Source organism: Pinus tabuliformis, chromosome 7 (genome assembly GCF_031772625.1).
Source record: "Pinus tabuliformis cultivar Carrire ecotype Pingquan chromosome 7, CPIR1, whole genome shotgun sequence".
Classification (NCBI taxonomy): Eukaryota; Viridiplantae; Streptophyta; class Pinopsida; order Pinales; family Pinaceae; genus Pinus; species Pinus tabuliformis.
In genome coordinates, this window is record NC_142293.1 from 863,950,305 (window position 1) to 863,969,633 (window position 19,329).

The 19,329-nt window shown below is 38.4% G+C and overlaps 1 protein-coding gene across 1 annotated transcript; it reads right to left on the reverse strand.

Moving 5' to 3' along the window:
- Positions 1-5,207: 5,207 nt before the first annotated feature.
- LOC149250341 (uncharacterized) lies at positions 5,208-8,831 on the reverse strand. Its single transcript, XM_089453628.1, has 3 exons — positions 7,806-8,831; positions 6,275-7,442; positions 5,208-5,710 (listed from the first exon to the last, which is right to left on the reverse strand). Exons 1-3 carry the CDS (start codon positions 8,829-8,831, stop codon positions 5,208-5,210), a joined length of 2,697 nt encoding a protein of 898 aa, XP_089309754.1.
- Positions 8,832-19,329: the final 10,498 nt, after the last annotated feature.

Genomic DNA, 19,329 nt, shown 5'->3' on the forward strand with positions numbered 1-19,329 from the left:
TATTTTTATATAGTGTACACTCTAATGACAAAAGAGTAAGCATTAATCATTGATAGCTTGACATCAATTTTTTTAGAGAAGCATAATACCATTTTTTTAATGTTATGTTTTGGGCCAATTTGACATTTTCAATCAGTTTCTTTATTATCAGCAAATATTCTCAAAGAAATCCTAGATATATGGCACTTGTATGTGTTTAACAATACAATCGATTTTTGAAGGGAGGGTCATGTTCATTACTATGGAGGAAAATAAATTATGGCATTCTAATGGATGTGTTATAAGTTGTATTGTTCATGTTTCCTTCCAAATGCATCTAGTTTAGCAAATAATCTTGTTTTTATACAACATACTTTGTAAATCACTCTAAAAAATTGTTAATGATCTCTATCCTGCATCCCCTATATATTTGAGGATGCCAAGTGGTACTTGGTGTTACATTCCCCTACAAAATCCAGTCTTGCAATGAAGTGAAATTGGAATCTCTTATTTGATTAGAAATTTATAGTGACTACAATATTCCTAAAGTCTTTAGACTACATTTTGTTCCTTTAATAAGTTTCACATGAGTCAATAAATATTTTGATGTCTTCTTTAAACCATTTCCAAAGGAACTTATTCTTTATTTAAGAATAAGTCTTGAAGAAGATCATGTGACCATAAACTATTGGAGAATAATATCCAACTAAGATATTCTCTTTAAATTTGAAATTAGGTACAAATTTTTATATATTTCGTATTGAAAATCACATGATTGGGTGGTATCCTTGTCCACTACAAGGAGTTATTAGAAATCCGTACAAGTGACTATTACATTCATCAGTTGTTGTAGTGTATCTTTTGCTACTTTTGTCCATTAGAATTGGTCTTCATTTAACATATCACTAGAAAATATAGAATATACCCAACTATGGAATTCACTCAATTATATCACATTCTCTATAGTAGAAAAATAAGGAATGACCTAAATCTTCATTAGGAGAAATTTTACTCCATCTTTACTAATTATATGTCCTATGTACCAATGTTTAGACTTTATAGTTTTTCATTTTATTCCTTCGTATAAAAAGTGTTTGGCAATAGGATCTATACAATAATTTCGCATTGGTATAATTGATTCTCTCTAATATTTATGTATATCATAATATCATTGAAGAAAATCAATATAAATGCTCTCAAACAAGATATAATTCTTCTGTTTCTTAACAAATTATGCTATAGCATATTTCATTCTCATAAGTGGACTATTTACTTTCTGAGTGGGATGCTACAATATCCTTGGAATTTGATGCACTTAAATAAGGTCCAGTCAATCCTTGACTTAATTTTTCACTCAAAATGCAATCTAGTGTCACAAAGCACTTTTCCATAACACTTCAATCCAATATGTAATTTTAGCTATCAACACAGTCTTTGCATTTTTTTTCTCTATAGCTCTCTCTCCTCATTACCCTGAATCCATTTAATAAATAATTTTATTTTTGTTTCTATCCCCTCCATTTAAATAATATTTTTTTCTTAATATTCATAGGGAATGACAAAATCCTCATTCTAGGAGTTATCTATTGGCTCTAGACCTTCGACAATCTAGCAAAAGTTATGTAAAACACATCAATCAAGGACTATTTGGAAAGCATATTTATTTTCCACCTTCAATTTATACACATTTTCCACTTATTCTGCAAAACAAAAAAAGAATTGGTAATCTTGGGTTAGACTTCATGAAGATCATCATCAAATTGGTTCTCCTTTATTACCTCGTGACTTCCTAAATTGGAAGGGATAAAAGGATATGAGTTATTACCTATAATGATAGTCCTCCAAACCTCTGGATTTAATTTCCCTCAAAACTCCAAAGGAAGACCCCACATTCCTAGCCCTTAAGGTCAATTTATAATCATGCAAAATGTATATGCATCGAACAAAATCGTGACCCTATAAATATTGTCATAAAATCCCTTTTCAAACTCAATTCTCCTTGTTTTCACTAGTATACTAAACAAAGTATTATAGGAAACCACAAGAGGCTTTCCATCAATAAAATTATGCATTTCTTTTAGGAATATCATGCCATCATTAATTATGGGACCCCTAAAATAAATTAGTGAAAGCAATGTAAATGTTCTCCATGTTGGAGCATAAAAAAATACCTTTAGAGTAGCAACAAGTGGAGGAATCCATGTCACTAAGGGCTTTCTGCATTTCTAGGAATTGATCCTACAACACCAAGCTTTTGGTGATTGATTCGTAGGTGTTTTGGTCATGCCTGAAGCTTTATTTATTGGTATCCCACTAAAATACTTGGAGATCAAAATGAGAAAGATGTGGTATGTTGTACATTTTCGTTAGGACTATGAGGAGGAAAGTTAAAGTGAAGTAGGGATTTAGGTGGGGTTGTAAGAATAAGAGAAGGGAATTTTTGGGCTCAGAAAGGGTGGTGGGTGCCAACAATTATGGGTGATAAGGTCTGATTGAAGTAAATTTGGGTTGAGGGAATGGGGAGGAACTTTTAGAGAAGGAAGAAAAATTATTTGCAGTAATCAATTATGACTTTGTTGCTTATCATAGCTATAATGTTCAAACTTTAACTTACTAAAAACCCATTTAAAATCTAATCTGAAGTCCATTTCTCTTGTTGATATTTCAAAAAGTGAGTGTTTGCATTATATTGAAAATTACGGGGCTAATTTTTTAAATTTAAGGTTTTTGATTGGAAAACATTATAATTTTACTTTTCCACTCTCCATTAATTACACATCAATTCCAAAACTAAGATTCGAGTAACAATATCAGAAAGGATGTCAATGTTCAACTTTTTTCTCATCAAACGAAAAGATTCTTCCCAATTTCCATCTCCCTCTAGCTCATTCAAAAGTGGTGGGCATGTGATAATGTTTGCCACATACTCCTTACCCCACATCCCATGAACTATCTCCATCAGAATCCCTACTATACCACTTTGTAGAGTGTCAAAATAATATTAAAGTAATCTATCCCTAGTGGAACAACTCAACCTACAAAATCCACTAACATCTTAACAACAATTGTTGCCTTCCCTTGGAAAATTAGTCACTCAAACACAATTTCATACATTATAATAGATGACATACAACCAGAAGGGGCATCTCATAGATCAACCCAATTCCCTTGACCTTTTTCTACCCACTCAAATGCCTTATCAAGCTATAATAACTCACCACAACCAACCTATACCCCCTCCTCTCTTGTAGAACCTCCAAGACTATACATGCCTTGAGAATGTAGTGGAAGGTATATTTTTTACTCAATTATAAAATTTCTACATTTGATAATATAATTGAAGGGATTATTCATAGTTTGCATGCATATAATATCATCTAATCATCAAATTTAATATAAGGGATATTGTGTCACTCATTTTTTCAAACACTTCACATGCATCCTCTAGGATTCCACAATTATTAGACATACTGACTAGGTTTGAAGCTATCAATTTATTCAATGGAATTCTAGTAGTAATCATATTAATCTATAATCGCTTATCTTCTACCCTTACTTTATTACTCACACACACGTAAATAAGGTTCCCACGGGTTTCAGGATACACTAGAATTTTTTTTTCACGGATGGCATTTAAACTATTGAGTGTTTCCTCCAACTTTCGATTTCTATGGAATACAATGATTCTAAATAGTGATTGCGTTCAAGTTTCAATGTTTCTTGTGAAGACATAATTTTCTAACTAATGATTTTTAGAGGATAATTAAAATACCTCATAACTCATTCGTTCCACAACTAGTTTACAACAAGAAACCCATCTAAACCAAATATTATAATTGATATATGTGGAATAGTTGAATTTGTCTAGATGGATGACAAAATACTTTGCATTGAGATAAAGTTTTTTTGTTTTTTTTTTTCTCAATCTGTCTACTTCTATTATTATACAAAAAGATTCAAAAAGTTACAGCAAGGCCGTAGCCTTGAAAATCTTGCCATGAGATTGACAATTAGCCCAGATGAACACATTCCAAAATTGGTGGACTTCCTTCTGTTGCGTCTTCTCCTAAGACTCTAAACATTGCGAAATAGGGACAAGCTGAGACAAACAACCATTGCGCTGCTGTACAACGCTAAACAAGGACTTTCAGACATACAGACCCAAACAGTCGACACAGAGACATATAGACACATACTATGACCTGACACAGGCAGAATTGCGAGTTTCAAAAACAGAGTAATGCGCCTACTTCTTAGGCTGCCGAGAGCAGAATGCCATACAAGATCAGTCATCATCCGTAGTGTAGGGTTCCTCCACTACCCTGCACCCAAATTGCAAAGAGTCTTCCGAGTCTGAGCGAAGGACCACCGAGCCGGTTGGGACTCCCTGAGCAGGCTCGCTTGGACCAGCAGGGGCAGCTTGAGTCGCCAAGGAGGAGCTTCCCATGACCGGGCGTTGAATATCAATTGGAGGCGTTGTCCCTTGTTCTGGCGGAATTGCCTGATGTGCTGCTGCCTGGCCGCTGAGATTTTCACAATTTTCTATAGTAACAGAAACTAAGAAAGTGGAATTGGCAAGAGTGCAGGGGATACGATAACGGACTGTTGGATGCGCCGCATGCTCACATTCAACCATCCTTCCACGCCCGTGACCTCTGCCTCTTCCAGCTCTGGAAACATGAGGGCGGTTTTGCTCAGGTGCCAACTCGACCGAGGAAGAGGGGGAGATGGGGGCAGACCTCTGAGTGGTGGCACGTCCACGGGAGCCTCCACGTCTGCTTCCCATTCTAGGACGCTCTCTCGGCATTGCAATATACAGTGGATTAACCAGCGCACAAATACACGGAGGGGAGTGACTAACCAGAGCATGAGCACGTTGAATTTGAGAGCATTGCCTATGAAACACTCTTGAGCCTGAAATAGAGACGGACTTGGGCATTGAGAGTGAATGCCCCTGGGCTACCAATAGCACCGCAGAGGAGTGTGAAGTGGCTGCAGAGGAATGCGAAGAGGCCGCCGAGGAATGCCAAGAGACCGCAGAGGAATGCGAGGAGGCCACGAGAGAACAAAGATTTTGAAGTGCCATTGCACAATTTACCAGGAGGTAGATGGAGGAGTAAAAGAACCGCATTAAAAACCCTGCGTGAGACCAGCTCACTCGATCTGCAAGGTACCTCGTGGCGTGCATGGGCTGACACCTGCCCATGTGAAACGCCACCTTCGTACCATCATGCCAATTGAACACCCGCATCCGGGAGAGAGAGATCTTTCTGCACCAAAGAAGTGCAATCCTGTTTGAGTTGTTCATCGGCTGCCATTTCAAGAGATCCTGAGAAGTAGGGAAGTTGCTGAGTTGCGCCCTGGTTGGCCAATCTATCTGCAACTTGATTTGTTGTTCTTCTAACATGCTGGAAGGTTATGCTTTGGGGATTTCTTAGCTTTTCCTCCAGTGATTCCAATCTACTGAGCAATCTCCAGCTGGATGCTATTTTGACTGCTGTAGTACCGGCTTGTATTCTGTTGGCTGCGGCTATAAGGATGGATGAGTCTCCTTCGACCTCTAGAGGGAAGAAGTGCTTTTGTTCTGCAATGCAGATCCCTTTCCAAAGTCCTTCCAACTCAGCTGCATTGTTAGTGTCCTTGCCAATCGATCCATAATATATATGCAATATAGCTCCCGTATGGCTTCTAAAGATTCCTCCAAATCCCGTCGGCCCAGGATTACCTTTGGCTGCCCCATCAAAATTCAGCTTGTAAGAGTTAATTGCAGGAGGGGACTAGGATAGTGGAGAGGCTGTGCTTGTTGGAGGACGGGCCTTAACATGGGCTAAAAAGGAGAGGTCCAGATTCTAGTCTTTCAGAATGATGCATTCTTGTGGAGATTCTAGCAGATCTGTATCATACCAGGTTCTGATGGCTAGAGTTTCTTGAATATTTTGTTTTAGGAGGAGCCACAAAGCTTCTATTGGCCGGCGTGTGTTGTTGAAGATTCTGTAGTTTCTTTCCTTCCAGAGAATCCAATAAAGAAAGCCTGGTATTAGACTCCAAAGAGAGTTAAGAAGCTGGCTTTTAAAAGGGTTCTTGGTCCATTTCCTTATGGTTTCTGTAACGTCCTCCATCCAAGCTTCCGATCTCCTGTTACATTTTTCAATTCTCTCCCAAAGTTGCGTAGCTAGCGGACATGTTTCCATTAAGTGTCTGATGGTTTCAGAGTGGAGATTGCAATTTGGGCATCTTGATGGGCCAATGAATCCACGCTTTTGCAAATTGTCCCAAGTGAGTATGCGCCTTTTACTTAAAAGCCATAAAAAAGTGGAGACTTTAGGCCATACTCCTGGTTGCCAGACTTGTTCCCAGATTTGGTCCTTGTCTGTCTGGATAGCTGAGTAGCGCAATTGGTGTGCTTCTTTGGTGGTGAATGTTCCTTTGGGCGTATGTCCCCATCTTAGTTTGTCCTGCTGGTTGGAGTATCGAATTCTTCTATAATTGAGTTCTTGATCTATGTCAGTGTGCGTTTCTCCTTGCCAGTCAATCTGCCAGAGGCTAGCGGGTTTCCAGATTTGGAAGTCATGGTGCGTGGGCTGTTGCCAGAATTGATGAACAAATGTGAGGTTCGCCTGCTGCATGTGAGTTTGCCATAGTGGCTTTTGGAATAAAGTTGCCAGTTTCAGGAGTTGTTGCCATGAATCCTCCCAGAACCTTGCCGTTGTGCCTGAGTGAATTTCCCAAAAACTATGCTCTTGAATGAAAGCACTGTGGAGCTTTGCGGCATTCCATATTAGAGACCCCTGGGTTGTTGTGCTGATTCTGATAAGATCATTCCATTGGCTGCCTGGGGCATATTTTGCTTGCCAGAGTCTTGCCCATGGTGAGTGTGGCTTGGAGATCCAATTCCACCATATTCGAGCTCCCATTGTGTTGTTACTTTGGAGAGGATCCCTTAAGCCCAGGCCACCTTCAGATTTGATTTTGCATACTTCTTTCCAGTTGACAAGAGCCCATTTTCTGTTCAGGCCTGAGGAGCCCCATAGGAAGTTGCGCTGAAGGTTGCGGATTGCTTTAAGGACCCATTTTGGTGCTGCCATGATGGAAAAAAGATACAAAGGCATTGCCTGGAGAACCGATTTGATCAAGACAAGTCTGCTAGCCATGTTTAGAGAGCGAAAAGTCCAAGACGAAAGCCTTGATTCTAATTTGTCTAGGAGAGTCCTCCAAGAAGCGTGCTTGATGGCAGAATCAGCTAGAGGAGCCCCCAGGTACTTTGATGGAAGCTTGGCAATAGTGAACCCCAGAATTCGAGCAATATTCCTTTGAGTAGAAGGGGGAGTGTTGGAAAAGAAGAGCTGATATTTAGAAGCATTGATAGAGGTGCCAGAGGCGTGAGAGAAGAGGGAGAGTAGGGATTTGAAAACGGAGGCCTCTTGAGAGGACGGATGACCAAATAACATTGTGTCGTCTACAAACTGTTGATGGGAAAGAGGATTAAGACCATGGAGGCAAATTCATTTTAAAGCTTGGGTGGAAACAACGGATTTGAGCAGTCTACTGAGCCCTTTTGCCATTAGGACAAAGAGGAATGGGGAAAGGGGATCCCCCTGCCTGATACCACGGGAGGGGCGGAAGGGCGAGGAAGGGGAACCATTCAGCAAGACAGAGATACTAGGAGAGGAAATTAGATTCATAATCCATCTGGTCCAAGTTGAATTGAAACCGAAAGCTAATAACATCTTGTGAATGTAATTCCAACTGAGTTTATCAAAGGCTTTAGAGAGATCCAGCTTTAGAATCATACCTGGTTTTTTTTGAAGCTTTAGAGAGTGAATAACCTCATTCGATAGAATTATACCGTCCATGATCTGCCGCCCTTCTACATAACCCGTCTGCTCTGGAGAGATGAGTAGAGGAAGGAGAGGTTTGAGCCTGTTCGCTATTACTTTTGAGATGAGCTTATAGATGACATTGCATAGCGCTATTGGTCGGTATTTATCAGGCTTATTTGGTTCTTCACCTTTAGGTACCAATGCTAAGAAGGTTGCATTGAGGGAAGGAAGAATCCAGTGCATAATTCTTGATTCCTCCACTAGTTCCCATACCTCTGTCTTGATGAGCTCCCAAAACTCATGAAAGAAATTGGCCGTGAAACCGTCAGGCCCAGGTGCCTTGCCGTCTTTAAGTTGGGCCATTGCTTCTTCAACCTCCCTGAGTGAAGTGGACTGGAGCAGTTTGTTGTTGTGGTCCTCCGTTATGATTCTTGGAATGTGCTGCGTGATAGCTCTAATTGCCTGATCTCTGTTACCTGTGGGCTCCCTGAGAATATCCTGAAAGTAATCTTTGAACTCCTTCTCCATATCTTCGTGTGCTTCTAATCTTGCCCCTTGTTGATTGTTTATGAATGCAATGTTATTGTACATTCGCCTTTGGATGGCAGTTTTGTGGAAGAATTTGGTATTCTTCTCCCCCTCCTTGAGCCACCTAATTCTAGATTTTTGACGCCAGAGAATTTCCTCTTGTTGCCTGCGGGCTTCAATTTGATTCCAGAGGATCTGCTCCTGATGTGTCTGCTCCTCTGTCCTACCTTCCAGGATGAGAGTTTGTTGAAGCGCATTCATTTGCTGTTCCAGCCTCTTGCGATTCTCCTGGATGTTGCCAAATTGTGTACGATTCCAGCCTTTGAGGACTTGTTTTAAATTTTTCAACTTTTGTTGGAATTGATACATTTTGGCACCCTCTGGCGGGATGAAAGATTGCCATGCTTCACTTACCACTGTCTTGAAGTTAGGATTTGTGAGCCAGAAGGCTTCAAATCGGAAAGGTCTATTGCTGCGAGTGCCCGGCCGAGACCATTGTAGCATTATTGGCCAATGATCGGATCCTCCTTGGGGTATGATAGAAGCGTGGAAGTCCCCTCCCAGATGTATTGCATTATCCAAAATGAGGAACCTACCAAGCCTATAGGCTATATGATGTATGCCCTTGCACTTATTGGTCCAAGTAAAGACTCCATTGGAGGTTGGAATATCCATGAGTTGATTGTTATGAATGAATTCTCTGAGGCCATTGCTGTCACTTTCTAACCTGATTCTGCCTCCTTTTTTCTCCTCCATTGATTTTATGATGTTGAAGTCGCCACCACCGATCCAGAGGGGGAACTGCCTGTTTTCATTGAGAATAGTAAGAGTTTCCAGAAGATCTAGTTTTTGCTGAAGAGTCTGCGGAAAATACACATTTGAGAGATGCCCATGGATGTTGGTGCCAATGAGATGGAATGACGCTTGGATGAGGTGATGGGTGGCATGAAAATCATATAGAGTAAGAATCTGCAGATTCTACAAAATGGCTAATCCACCTGAAGCCCCAGAGGCATCGACTGAAACTGAGCAGCTACCTGCCCAGATCTTGTTACGAATTCTTTCTATAGCAGTGTTGTTGCTTTTTGTTTCTTGAAGAAAAACTATTGACGGTTTTTCTTGTTGAATCAGGTTTTTTATCATACGGTGTTTTGAGGGGCTATTGAGTCCTCTCACATTCCAGGAGATGAGCTTCATGGACAATGGGGTTTGGGTTTATAGAACTTTGTCAACTTAGGGAATCGCCCTGATTCCATAAGTATTTCTCCTACTATGATAGTCCTTTGAAGGTCTGTCTTGCGCCCCCTTTTCTTAGTTTCTTTGAGAATTTTTTTTCCGTCCCAAGGGCTTCCTGCTTGTATACCAAGACTTTTGTTGTGCTGCGCTTTGGTTAAGACTCCTTCAAGCCTGTCGATTTGCCAAGGGGGTATTGAGTTATATTCTTTCTGTTTGCAAGCCGTTTCAAGTTTGAAGATATCTAGACCATCTAGGCTGACATGCTCCAGATCTTCCTCCATGATGATAGGGGAACTCTGGTCTTCCACATCTGTGGCTTCCTGTAGACTGAGAGCAAGAGCTGCATCTAGATCCATGGCCGAGGGCTGCTGGTTGAAATCTAGAACAGATTTCCCCTGGGAAGAGGGGAAAGGGCCGAGGTCAGAAACCATTTTATTATCTGAAAGGGGATTGGTTGAAGGGCGAGAAGTGACTGGAATGGAGGACTGCATGGGGGCAGAGGGAGTATGGGAGGAAGAGGGCAAGGAGGTGTTCTCCTGAGGTTCAGAGCTTGGTTTATCCTGAGGATCAGGAGAAGAAAGCAAAATGAATCTGTTCTGGGTATCTGTTTTGATGGAGCTGTCAGGGACTGCCTGGTTTTTCTTGGCATGCCTACGGCGGTTTGGAACTTTAGTGAATCCTTCCGAGTCTTTATTGGATTCATTGGTTGAAGATTTGGACTGTGAGTTCAGAGGACAATCTCAGAAGAGATGGCTGTGTTCATGGAATTTACAACAGCGAAAGGGGATATGCTCGTAATCTAACAGCTGAGTCCATTCAAAATCATTGTGAAAGAGACTTACCGAGTCGGCTAGAGCTTTGGTCAGGTGCATCTGGACACAGATCCGCGCATACGAGGTATATTTGCGGGTTTTTGTTTCCTCAACAACTTTGATGAAGGTCCCTAGTTTGTTGCCAGTATCTACTAGCGTGTCTTCTTTCCAATATTCCACTGGGAGGGAATACATACGTATCCATACTGGAGCCCAGCTGAAATCTTCTTTGTCAGGATTGAACCTTGGCTTCCATTCCGTGAGATAAAGTCCTGAAGAGTTAAAGAAATACGGGCCACCTTCGAATATGCGCAATTTGTCCTCCACACAATGGAAAATGGCTGTGAAGAAGCCTTTCGGTCCAAGCTACACGGTAGCCTATCCTTTGGGCTTCCATTTTGAAGCTATCCATCCCTGCAGCGCCTTTTCAGTAGGCGAAAATCCAAGAAACTTTCCTATTAGCGCATGATCCTGCATGTACTGGATCTCACCGTTAATGCGATGACTTGGAAGATCAACTTTGATTCATTCTGCAGCATTCGGGATGTAGGTAGCCGAGGTCGCCTTTGGCTGTGATGAAGAGGCTTTTTGTTGCGCATCTTTTTCTTTGTCAGCCGCATCGCTTTGTGCTGATGGAATCGCTTTGCCGTTCGTCCTTTGTCCTCCCTGATCTGTTTCAGGGAAAGCGCCAGAAGGGGTCAGAGGAATTGCATGCTGGTCAATGTCAGAGGCTGGAGTTGTGAAAGGAGGGGGGGAGGATCCCACCCCTCCTGCAGGCGAAGCCATTGAAGGCCGTCAGAAGGAGCTCGGCGGCGCGAGCTCGGAGGGTCAGAGGAGTGCAGCAATTAGGGTTATCAGAGTTCTTGCGGGTGGGACGTTCTCATCATCAGAGCTCTTTCAGTATTTTTTGAATCACCAATCACGCATTGAGATAAAGTTAGGTACCTAGGACAGATATCATTTCCCAATTACTATATAGTTTCACTCCTCAACATGTTTGGCATCTCCAAGCATGAATACCTTGGACTAGGAATGTGGTGCAATTTTATGGAACCACAACAACAAATAAAAACATATCTTACCATCATGCTATCCAATGCATCAATAACACTCAAGAAATCGTTTTCTCAAACAGTTTGCAAATCTATTAATAATTTCACCTCTATGACTTAAATTTGGCCTTTTTAGGTGAAATGTTGCAAACTAGGATATAATACCACTTGCAATACCCCCAATCATCCTATTTAGGTGGTTCCATCGTCATTAATATTGATATAATCAATACATAACAACAAATTATGAATATCATGAACAAAACATATAATAATGTGCATAGAAATCTATAAAAAATAAAAAGAAAAGTAATTTTCAATACTTATTAAATATATCACCAATTGGTTGTAGACTTTGGATGCACCACCAACCATAGACTGCACTACACTATTTTTCTCAATAGTTAGCAATTCACGAACTAGGGCCATGACTCCACTATGGAAATGATTACTCACGTTGGGTACATATACAATTCCAAGTAAAAACAGGTCCAAGATACCAAATTCCATGAACCCCCAACTAAAATTCTACATCCCCTATCAACCCTAAACCCAAGTAGCACACCCCCTTATTTGCACTCATTGTCCCTTCGGTTGCGCCACTACCTCCAAGGACTCCATCTCTAGTCAGTGAGGGATGTCTTAATTATTGATGGATTCTAAGAGTTTTGGATTCCCTTAGGGGTCTCTAAGTACCCTTTATGCCCTCACACAATGACACTTGTCACTTACTAATAAATATCCAATTGATAGGGGAATCATATTTTTATAGGCATAATGGCCATTACTTTCAATTGTTTAATGATATGTTATAATATTATAATATATAAATAAATTTTTCCTAGTGTGGAGTCCTACCCTTCCCATACTCTTTTCATATCTTCATTCATAGTCACGGTGTTTTTTGTTTTCTTTAATCATGTGCATTTTTCACAACATAGGAATGAGAACCTTTTAAAAAAAATATCTAGCTCAACCACAAAATAATATTAGTCTTAGAACGTAATAGTAAATTGGCCCTCCAACCTTAAACAATGATACACATATGGGAACACCTGCCTCAATAGAACTTATCTCACTATCCTATCTCGCATGCACTAACTTACTAACATAAGTGTCACATGTACATATACATTACAATTTCAAGGTCAATGATACATGACTACACCGGTCCACTAGCCTTCCACATAGGCACATAGCCCTGAAAGAGAACCTAACTGACTAGCCTAAATATCATATGTACATATTCATTACAATTTAGGGATAATACAAGGATTTTACACATAAAATCAACTCATGAGATTTATTTTCTCAAAAACTAGCACAACGATCACAATTGTCAAAGTTTACTCAATCAGTCGAATAGAAATCTCAACCTCTAGCTCCTTTTCCTCTTCATCCTACATTACCCAAGGAAAGAAATCCATTTTTATGAAATGTTATCCCTTAATTTATCCAACCTCCTTCCAAGGCTCTAATGGTGCTAGTCAAGAAATCACAATGCTAGAATCTCAATAGGTTCATATACAAGGAAAATTTCACTAGCAATTCCAATGCATACATGCACTTATTCATATTCCAATGATGAAATAATAATAAGTCTTAACACACAACCACTAACCATGTCTCTCAACTATGTAACATTTCTCCTCTGCAAGAAGCAAGAACATAAACCATGTGTGAGAATAATTAATGAAAGAACCCCCAAACCTCCAATAAAGAAAATGTTAAATATGCATGTTCTCATAATAACACATGGATTCCCTAAGAAGCTCACACACCCACCTTTTTTTCAACTAATTCAAATATGGGTATAATAATGTAGAAATAAAACCATATGGACTCTCTAGCTATCCCCTTACATAAGGGGTCATAAGCTCCTATACATATCCTTGTTTGTCTATAGTTGATGATTCATTTTATTATTAATATCTTAAGAAATTGCATATATATTTTCTCTCGAATTTCATCATGTACAAACATGGATTAATAATTTTGGAAACAAGACCAAAAATTTAAATCCCATCCCCGTTTCTTCAATACTATCATTGTTGTGTACATTGATCTGGTGGGGGATCAATAGTCAATGGTTGTCAAGGGGTGCTTAGCACCCCATTGACACCCAAGATAATTAGTGCGGATGAGATGGCCTTCCCACCGACTTGCATCATTCATGTGAGGTTCAGGAATTATGCTTATGGTGTATTAGGCGGTAAATGGAGCCTTCATGATTCTTAAATTGTTTGCAGGTATGCTTTATTGTGTAGCCTAGTTATTGATGCTAAAGGATGAGGTTCTAGCTATCTGGAAGGGCCAAGGTTTTATGTATTTCAGTGAATCAATTTTGAGAGAATGGGAGTTCGATTTTGGTAACTCTGGTTGGAACAACAAGTATATTTTGTTTTTTTTAGCTTAAATTAACAAAAGTAGTAGCTTCCAAATTCATGTGGAAGAATAGAGGGAATTCAGGAAAAGGAATTCTAGTGTGATTGGAGTTTTAGAGGCTTGGTAGCTCAAAATAACTTGGTTGGTACGAGACATTGGTGGACGTGATCTAATATATCATGTTGTAGGGCATATATTTTAGAGGGCATGTCAATTCTCCTAAGGCAATAACATTAGGTTATTCTGGGTTATTCGGTCTTTATAATTTTCCTTTATTTTCATAATAGAATCAAGAGCATCTTAGGCGTCAATGATGAATTCATGGTGGAGTCGAGAAAAACCAAGGTAGCCTAGTTTTTTCAAATTATCCTTAGAGTTAATTTTCTTGGTTCTCTTGAGGTGTCATCCTTATTTTCTCTCAACTGGATAGAAATTCTTTTGTAGGTCAATGGTTAGCATCTCTACTACCTAATGTTTAACGTTTATATATATCTAGGAATAAAGAAGGTACTTTTAGCTGCCTTCTATGAAATAAAAAGAGGGGGAATAATGTAGTTTAGTATCAATCCTCAATCTCTGAAGCCATACATTATGTGGAGTGGGTTCTAAATTTTTGGTGATTTTATCTTTCCATGGGCATATAGGCTTATGTGGAGGGACTAGTTCATTATTCCTAAGCAAAGAGGTAGATTCTTCCATGGGGCTCGGGAGTAAAGTCGGACTAGTTAGCCTCATGTAAACATGGAGGCTCAAGTAACAATATCATGTAGCCACCATGCTAGCCACTCTGGAGGAGATTTAGCGGCTGAATGGGATTTTCCTTTAGGATTGGCAAGCATTTGTCAGGTTCTAAAATTCTAGAAGAGGTCTCTTAGTAGCTTCTGGAACTTAGGCATACTAGGGGGTAGAGGAACTAATTTATGTGTTGAAATTATAATGCAAGATGATTTCTAAACATGATAATTACTTATGACCAATATGAATATTTTATTTTTAGTATTTACTTTTTTTTCGTTATGTCACCAAGTAATTACACATTAACAGTAGATATATTGCATAAGAAACAAGAGACACCAGAGATTGGGAAAGAGTGCGAGGAAAAACCCACAAGTGGAAAAACCTATCAATTCATTCCTTGTCGATTCTTTATTAAAAGGAGATATCCAAGTCAACCATCTAGTGATCCAAGTTCCAAGTCAGTTGTCCAAACTCAGCCATGATTTTTTCTATCACATGGCAAAAAAATCCTTTTTCTTCACAACATTACACCTGTCATAGGATTACATTAAAGAGGGACTTTGCATCATAGAGAGTTCTTCCTTAGGCTCATATTACAGAGAGGCCTGATAGAGATTCAAATTACAGAGAGACTTCCATAGGTCCACATTACATGGAGAATTCAATAGGTCTACATTACAAAGAGACTACCAAAAGCTTGCATTATAAAGAGACTACCACAATTTTCCATCATAGAGAGACTGCCATAGGTCTGCATTATAGAGAGAAGGGACCACATCTTGATTGAATACCATAGAAGAAGGTGTCTTAGTTTCCATACAAAAAAAATGAATGTGTCTTCTAGAGATGATGTTATCAACCAAAAATAGATCACATAGCCATTTCTTACTGGGTTGATCGAAATACACCATGTATGAATAATTTCACCATGGTAAAACCCACTTTCACCATAGGAAATAATTCAGGAAACCATTTTTCATAAATTATTTCTCATTTAAATTAAGAAACCCCATGAGAATAATTAGATAAATCATTTTGTATTTAATATTCTCTAGAAATAATTATTAAGTAATTATTTGATAATTATTTCTTATCACTTTTGACTGAATCACCTTGATATAATTATATAAATTAGTATTTATTTATTATTCCTTATTTATTTTATGTTTTCCTTTTGAGATAATTGTTAAACCATTCTTTAATAATTATTTCAAAATCGCAGTTTCCTTAATTCTCACAATGTGATTAATAAACCATTTCTAGTTGTTAATTACTTCAACCACTTTTTAAATAAAGATATTTGACCATTTTGAATATTTTTTTCCTCTCAAAAATTACCATAAAGTATTCTCAATAACTAGATTTTGATTTAGTCAATAATATTTTATTATTTTATAATTCTTAATTTCACTCAATACTTTGTTATAAATAGATTGTTTCATATTAATTCTTAACCATGACCATTTTTATCGTCAACATAATCATCTCATAGAATTTGACATGCCATTTGAGTTCAAACACCATTTTTGTTTTCTACCCATTGCAAATTGAGAGAGTGAAGCACACTATTGAAGCACAAGGAAGAGAAAGGACTCATCCCATGGAGGGGGAATTACAAACCCATGTTGTAATTTCACCTCACTAAGTGTATTCATTAATAAAATTACTATTCAAGTCGTCAATTGTCTTATTGCACTACTATTTTATGTCGTTATATGTTTCTATTTGCAAGATCCATTGTGTTGTAGGGTTTTTCTTCATATGTTATTGTAGATCTAAAGCATAGAAAGCACCATATTTTGTTTTTAGGGTTATAAATCACCTATAACTTAAGCAAGGAATTTTCGTACACTTCTCCAAAATAGTTACACTAAAAAATTGCATTGGAAATCTCTAGTCGAGTCTTCATCGAAATTTGTGCTCCATTTATGCACCTACATCAAGATGACACAACAAATTCGTGGAAAATTTTTCAACCAACTTGTTTCGGATCATGGTATTGCAAGGAATTTGCTTGAGGACACCTAAAATTTACCATGGGAGGATTGCAATGTTCTTTTTTCACTTTCAGAAGAAAAAGGAGGTTGATTCATAACCTATATATATCCCATGGGGTATTGATAGGAAAAATAAAGGGTCCACCATAATAAGATAAATAATTAAATAACAGGGAAAAAAGGTCACATTCAAGAAATGAAGTGACTATTACCCATGGTTTTTGGGGGGAGTAAATTATTATTAAAAGGGAGAAGGAGATTAATAAGGACATGAGAATAAATTATTGAAGAGATTGACACGGAGCTCTAGAAGTTACCAAGTAAATGGGAAACCTAATATTTTTAGTTTTAGTGTTGAAATAGACACCCTAGATAAGGATAGTTAATTTCAATGTTGAAAGACACACCCTATACAACTATTGTATTGCAAGTTGATCTTGTGGCCAAGAAGAGTAATTCAAGATGGAAAATTTCCAATCCATAGTGTAGATTGAACTATCATCTCGTTAGGGATCATATTTTTGTATTTCTAGGGGACGAGTGAGATACCTAGCCATGGTTGAGATTATTGCTACAAAATCTAGTAGGCCTTGGAGAAGGAAACCTTACAAGGTACAAACTAGAAAAAGCGACAATAATGGGCTAGAGGCGTATTTTATCCTCAACGAAAACCCTTGTTCTTTATTAATTTTAACTTATGGGAGGAGTCTTTGTAAGAGAGTAACATATCAACTATAAGATATATATTGTATATCAACCTTGTAGGGTTTTCACCTCCAAGGCCTGCTATATTTTGTCACAACACTTTTTGTGTCATTTTCAGGGACACAAAGTGTGTGTCTTGTGCCATATGATAATATAACCCTGATTTCATGATTTCATTGGAAGTACGAAGTAATATTTCTTCACTAAGATACAAAGTTATTTCTTTAGGGTGAAGTAAGCATTTTTCAAGGAATATGAACTTCGCCCTAGTGACTCCATATCTGAATCTTATGAAAAAATGCATGATAATAAATGGCTCACTAGAAGGGCCTACTTTATATGTTTCATGATGATGATCCACAATTAAATGATCATGATTTCATTAGTAAGAAAGATGATTTGTATTCCCCTCTTAATGAATATCTTTAGGGGGAATGAAATTGAAGAGCCTCCCTAATGCTTTGAAAGGAGTTATCGTTCTTCCCAATAGATGATGATTATAGCATACCTTGTTCCTTCATCGATAATTAGGGTGTTGTGATTGTGGAGAAGTATAGGAAGTCCATATGTTCATTTCATAAGGAAGATATCCCTGAGGTTTCTCTTCATCAAAAGTTTATGAGCTTGGTCATTGAATTCTCCATTCTTTCGTTTCAGGGAAGGTGGCGCAAGTTGGATTCCTCTTTTCCCTCCATATCGATGATCCTTAATAGATGGTCCCCATATGTCCCTTACTTCCACCCCTACCATTCATAAAGTAAATATAACAATGGAAAATGTGATATTTTGGTGCCCTACCTCATTCTAGTTCATAAGGGAAAGTGTTTTTATATTAATCTAATGATATGTGGTAGCATTGGATGGTAGTGCACGTACATTTCATATTCCTTTTGCATAGATAATATCACCATATCATATTCCCATGTAATGTTATATTTCCTATTAGATTACTTGAGGTGAAATTGAGCCTCTACCCCATTTTTGTCCCATTTTCTAGTTTATACCTTGCAGGGTTTCCCTCTCCAAGACCTCATAGATTTTGCAACAATATTTTTGGTGCCATTACAAGGGACAAAGTGAGTTTACCTTTATGAAATATTCACATTCTTCCCAAATGACAATATATATTCTTGTTTAGAAAATCCATCAGAAGAATGAAGCCCTTGTTCTTCATTAAACATCAAGGTTTAATGCTTGTATGATGAAGCAAGCATTCTTTAAAGGCACTTAAAATTTACATTCATGACTCTAAATTTGGTTGTTGTGGAAGGTTAAGAGGAATGGATTTGTTGACGATGTTGGACCCGCCAACATGTAAGCATATCTCCATGGTAAGAAATTGCAATTAGACCTTAGGTTGTTTGGTGTAGGAGTCCCACCATTGGGTCATTGATAATTTCTTGACCGCGATTTCTCACAGAGGAAAGTAAGATGTCACTGTTGGTACCAAAGGTGTGACAGCTGCTGCAAGTCAAGGAAGGTGCATGACAGGTTCTAACACACTGAGGGTGAGGTGAGTGCACCCCTTGGAAGGGAACACACTAGTGAAGATGTATCACAAGTTGGAAAGCAAGTTAGCGAGCAATCCAAAGTGATGGTTAAACCAACAACACATTTCAGAAAGATTAATACATACTTATACAGAATAGTCCATACATGCATGCATAAGAAAACAAATACATATATCATTTAGAGTAAAATAGATAGCATAGGATACAATACAACATATGCATGAAACACGTTGGCTCTATTATATTAAGAAGTGTAAGTTCTAGTCATACAATACATCCATGTCCAACCACTAGTTCCAATAGCAGAATGTTATAGCCATAACCACCTGCTCCTCCAAAGAGATGTACTAGCTCTGTGCAATGGAGAAGCCAAATATCATTATAAAACCATCCAAGCTCTCTAAGATACTCCTATCGAAGCTTGGCTAACCAAAAGCCTTTACAATGCGTTATGAGATTCTATTTATAGAAAAGGGTGGGGTGACCCTTGACATTCCCCTTTGTCACAATTCATCTACCCTCATGAATATTCATCTATTCTATGATTGTTACATCGAACTATCGAC

What these genes read in the sequence shown, in the direction of transcription:
- LOC149250341 (XM_089453628.1), bottom strand. Translation starts at nt 8,831, where the DNA reads ATGCTACAATGGTCTCGGCCGGGCACTCGCAGCAATAGACCTTTCCGA. An exon ending in GTATAATTCTATCGAATGAG is followed by an intron (nt 7,443 to 7,805) that starts GTTATTCACTCT and finishes TCCCATCAACAG; the next exon opens with TTTGTAGACGACACAATGTT. An exon ending in CACTTTTTTATGGCTTTTAA is followed by an intron (nt 5,711 to 6,274) that starts GTAAAAGGCGCA and finishes TTGATGGGGCAG; the next exon opens with CCAAAGGTAATCCTGGGCCG.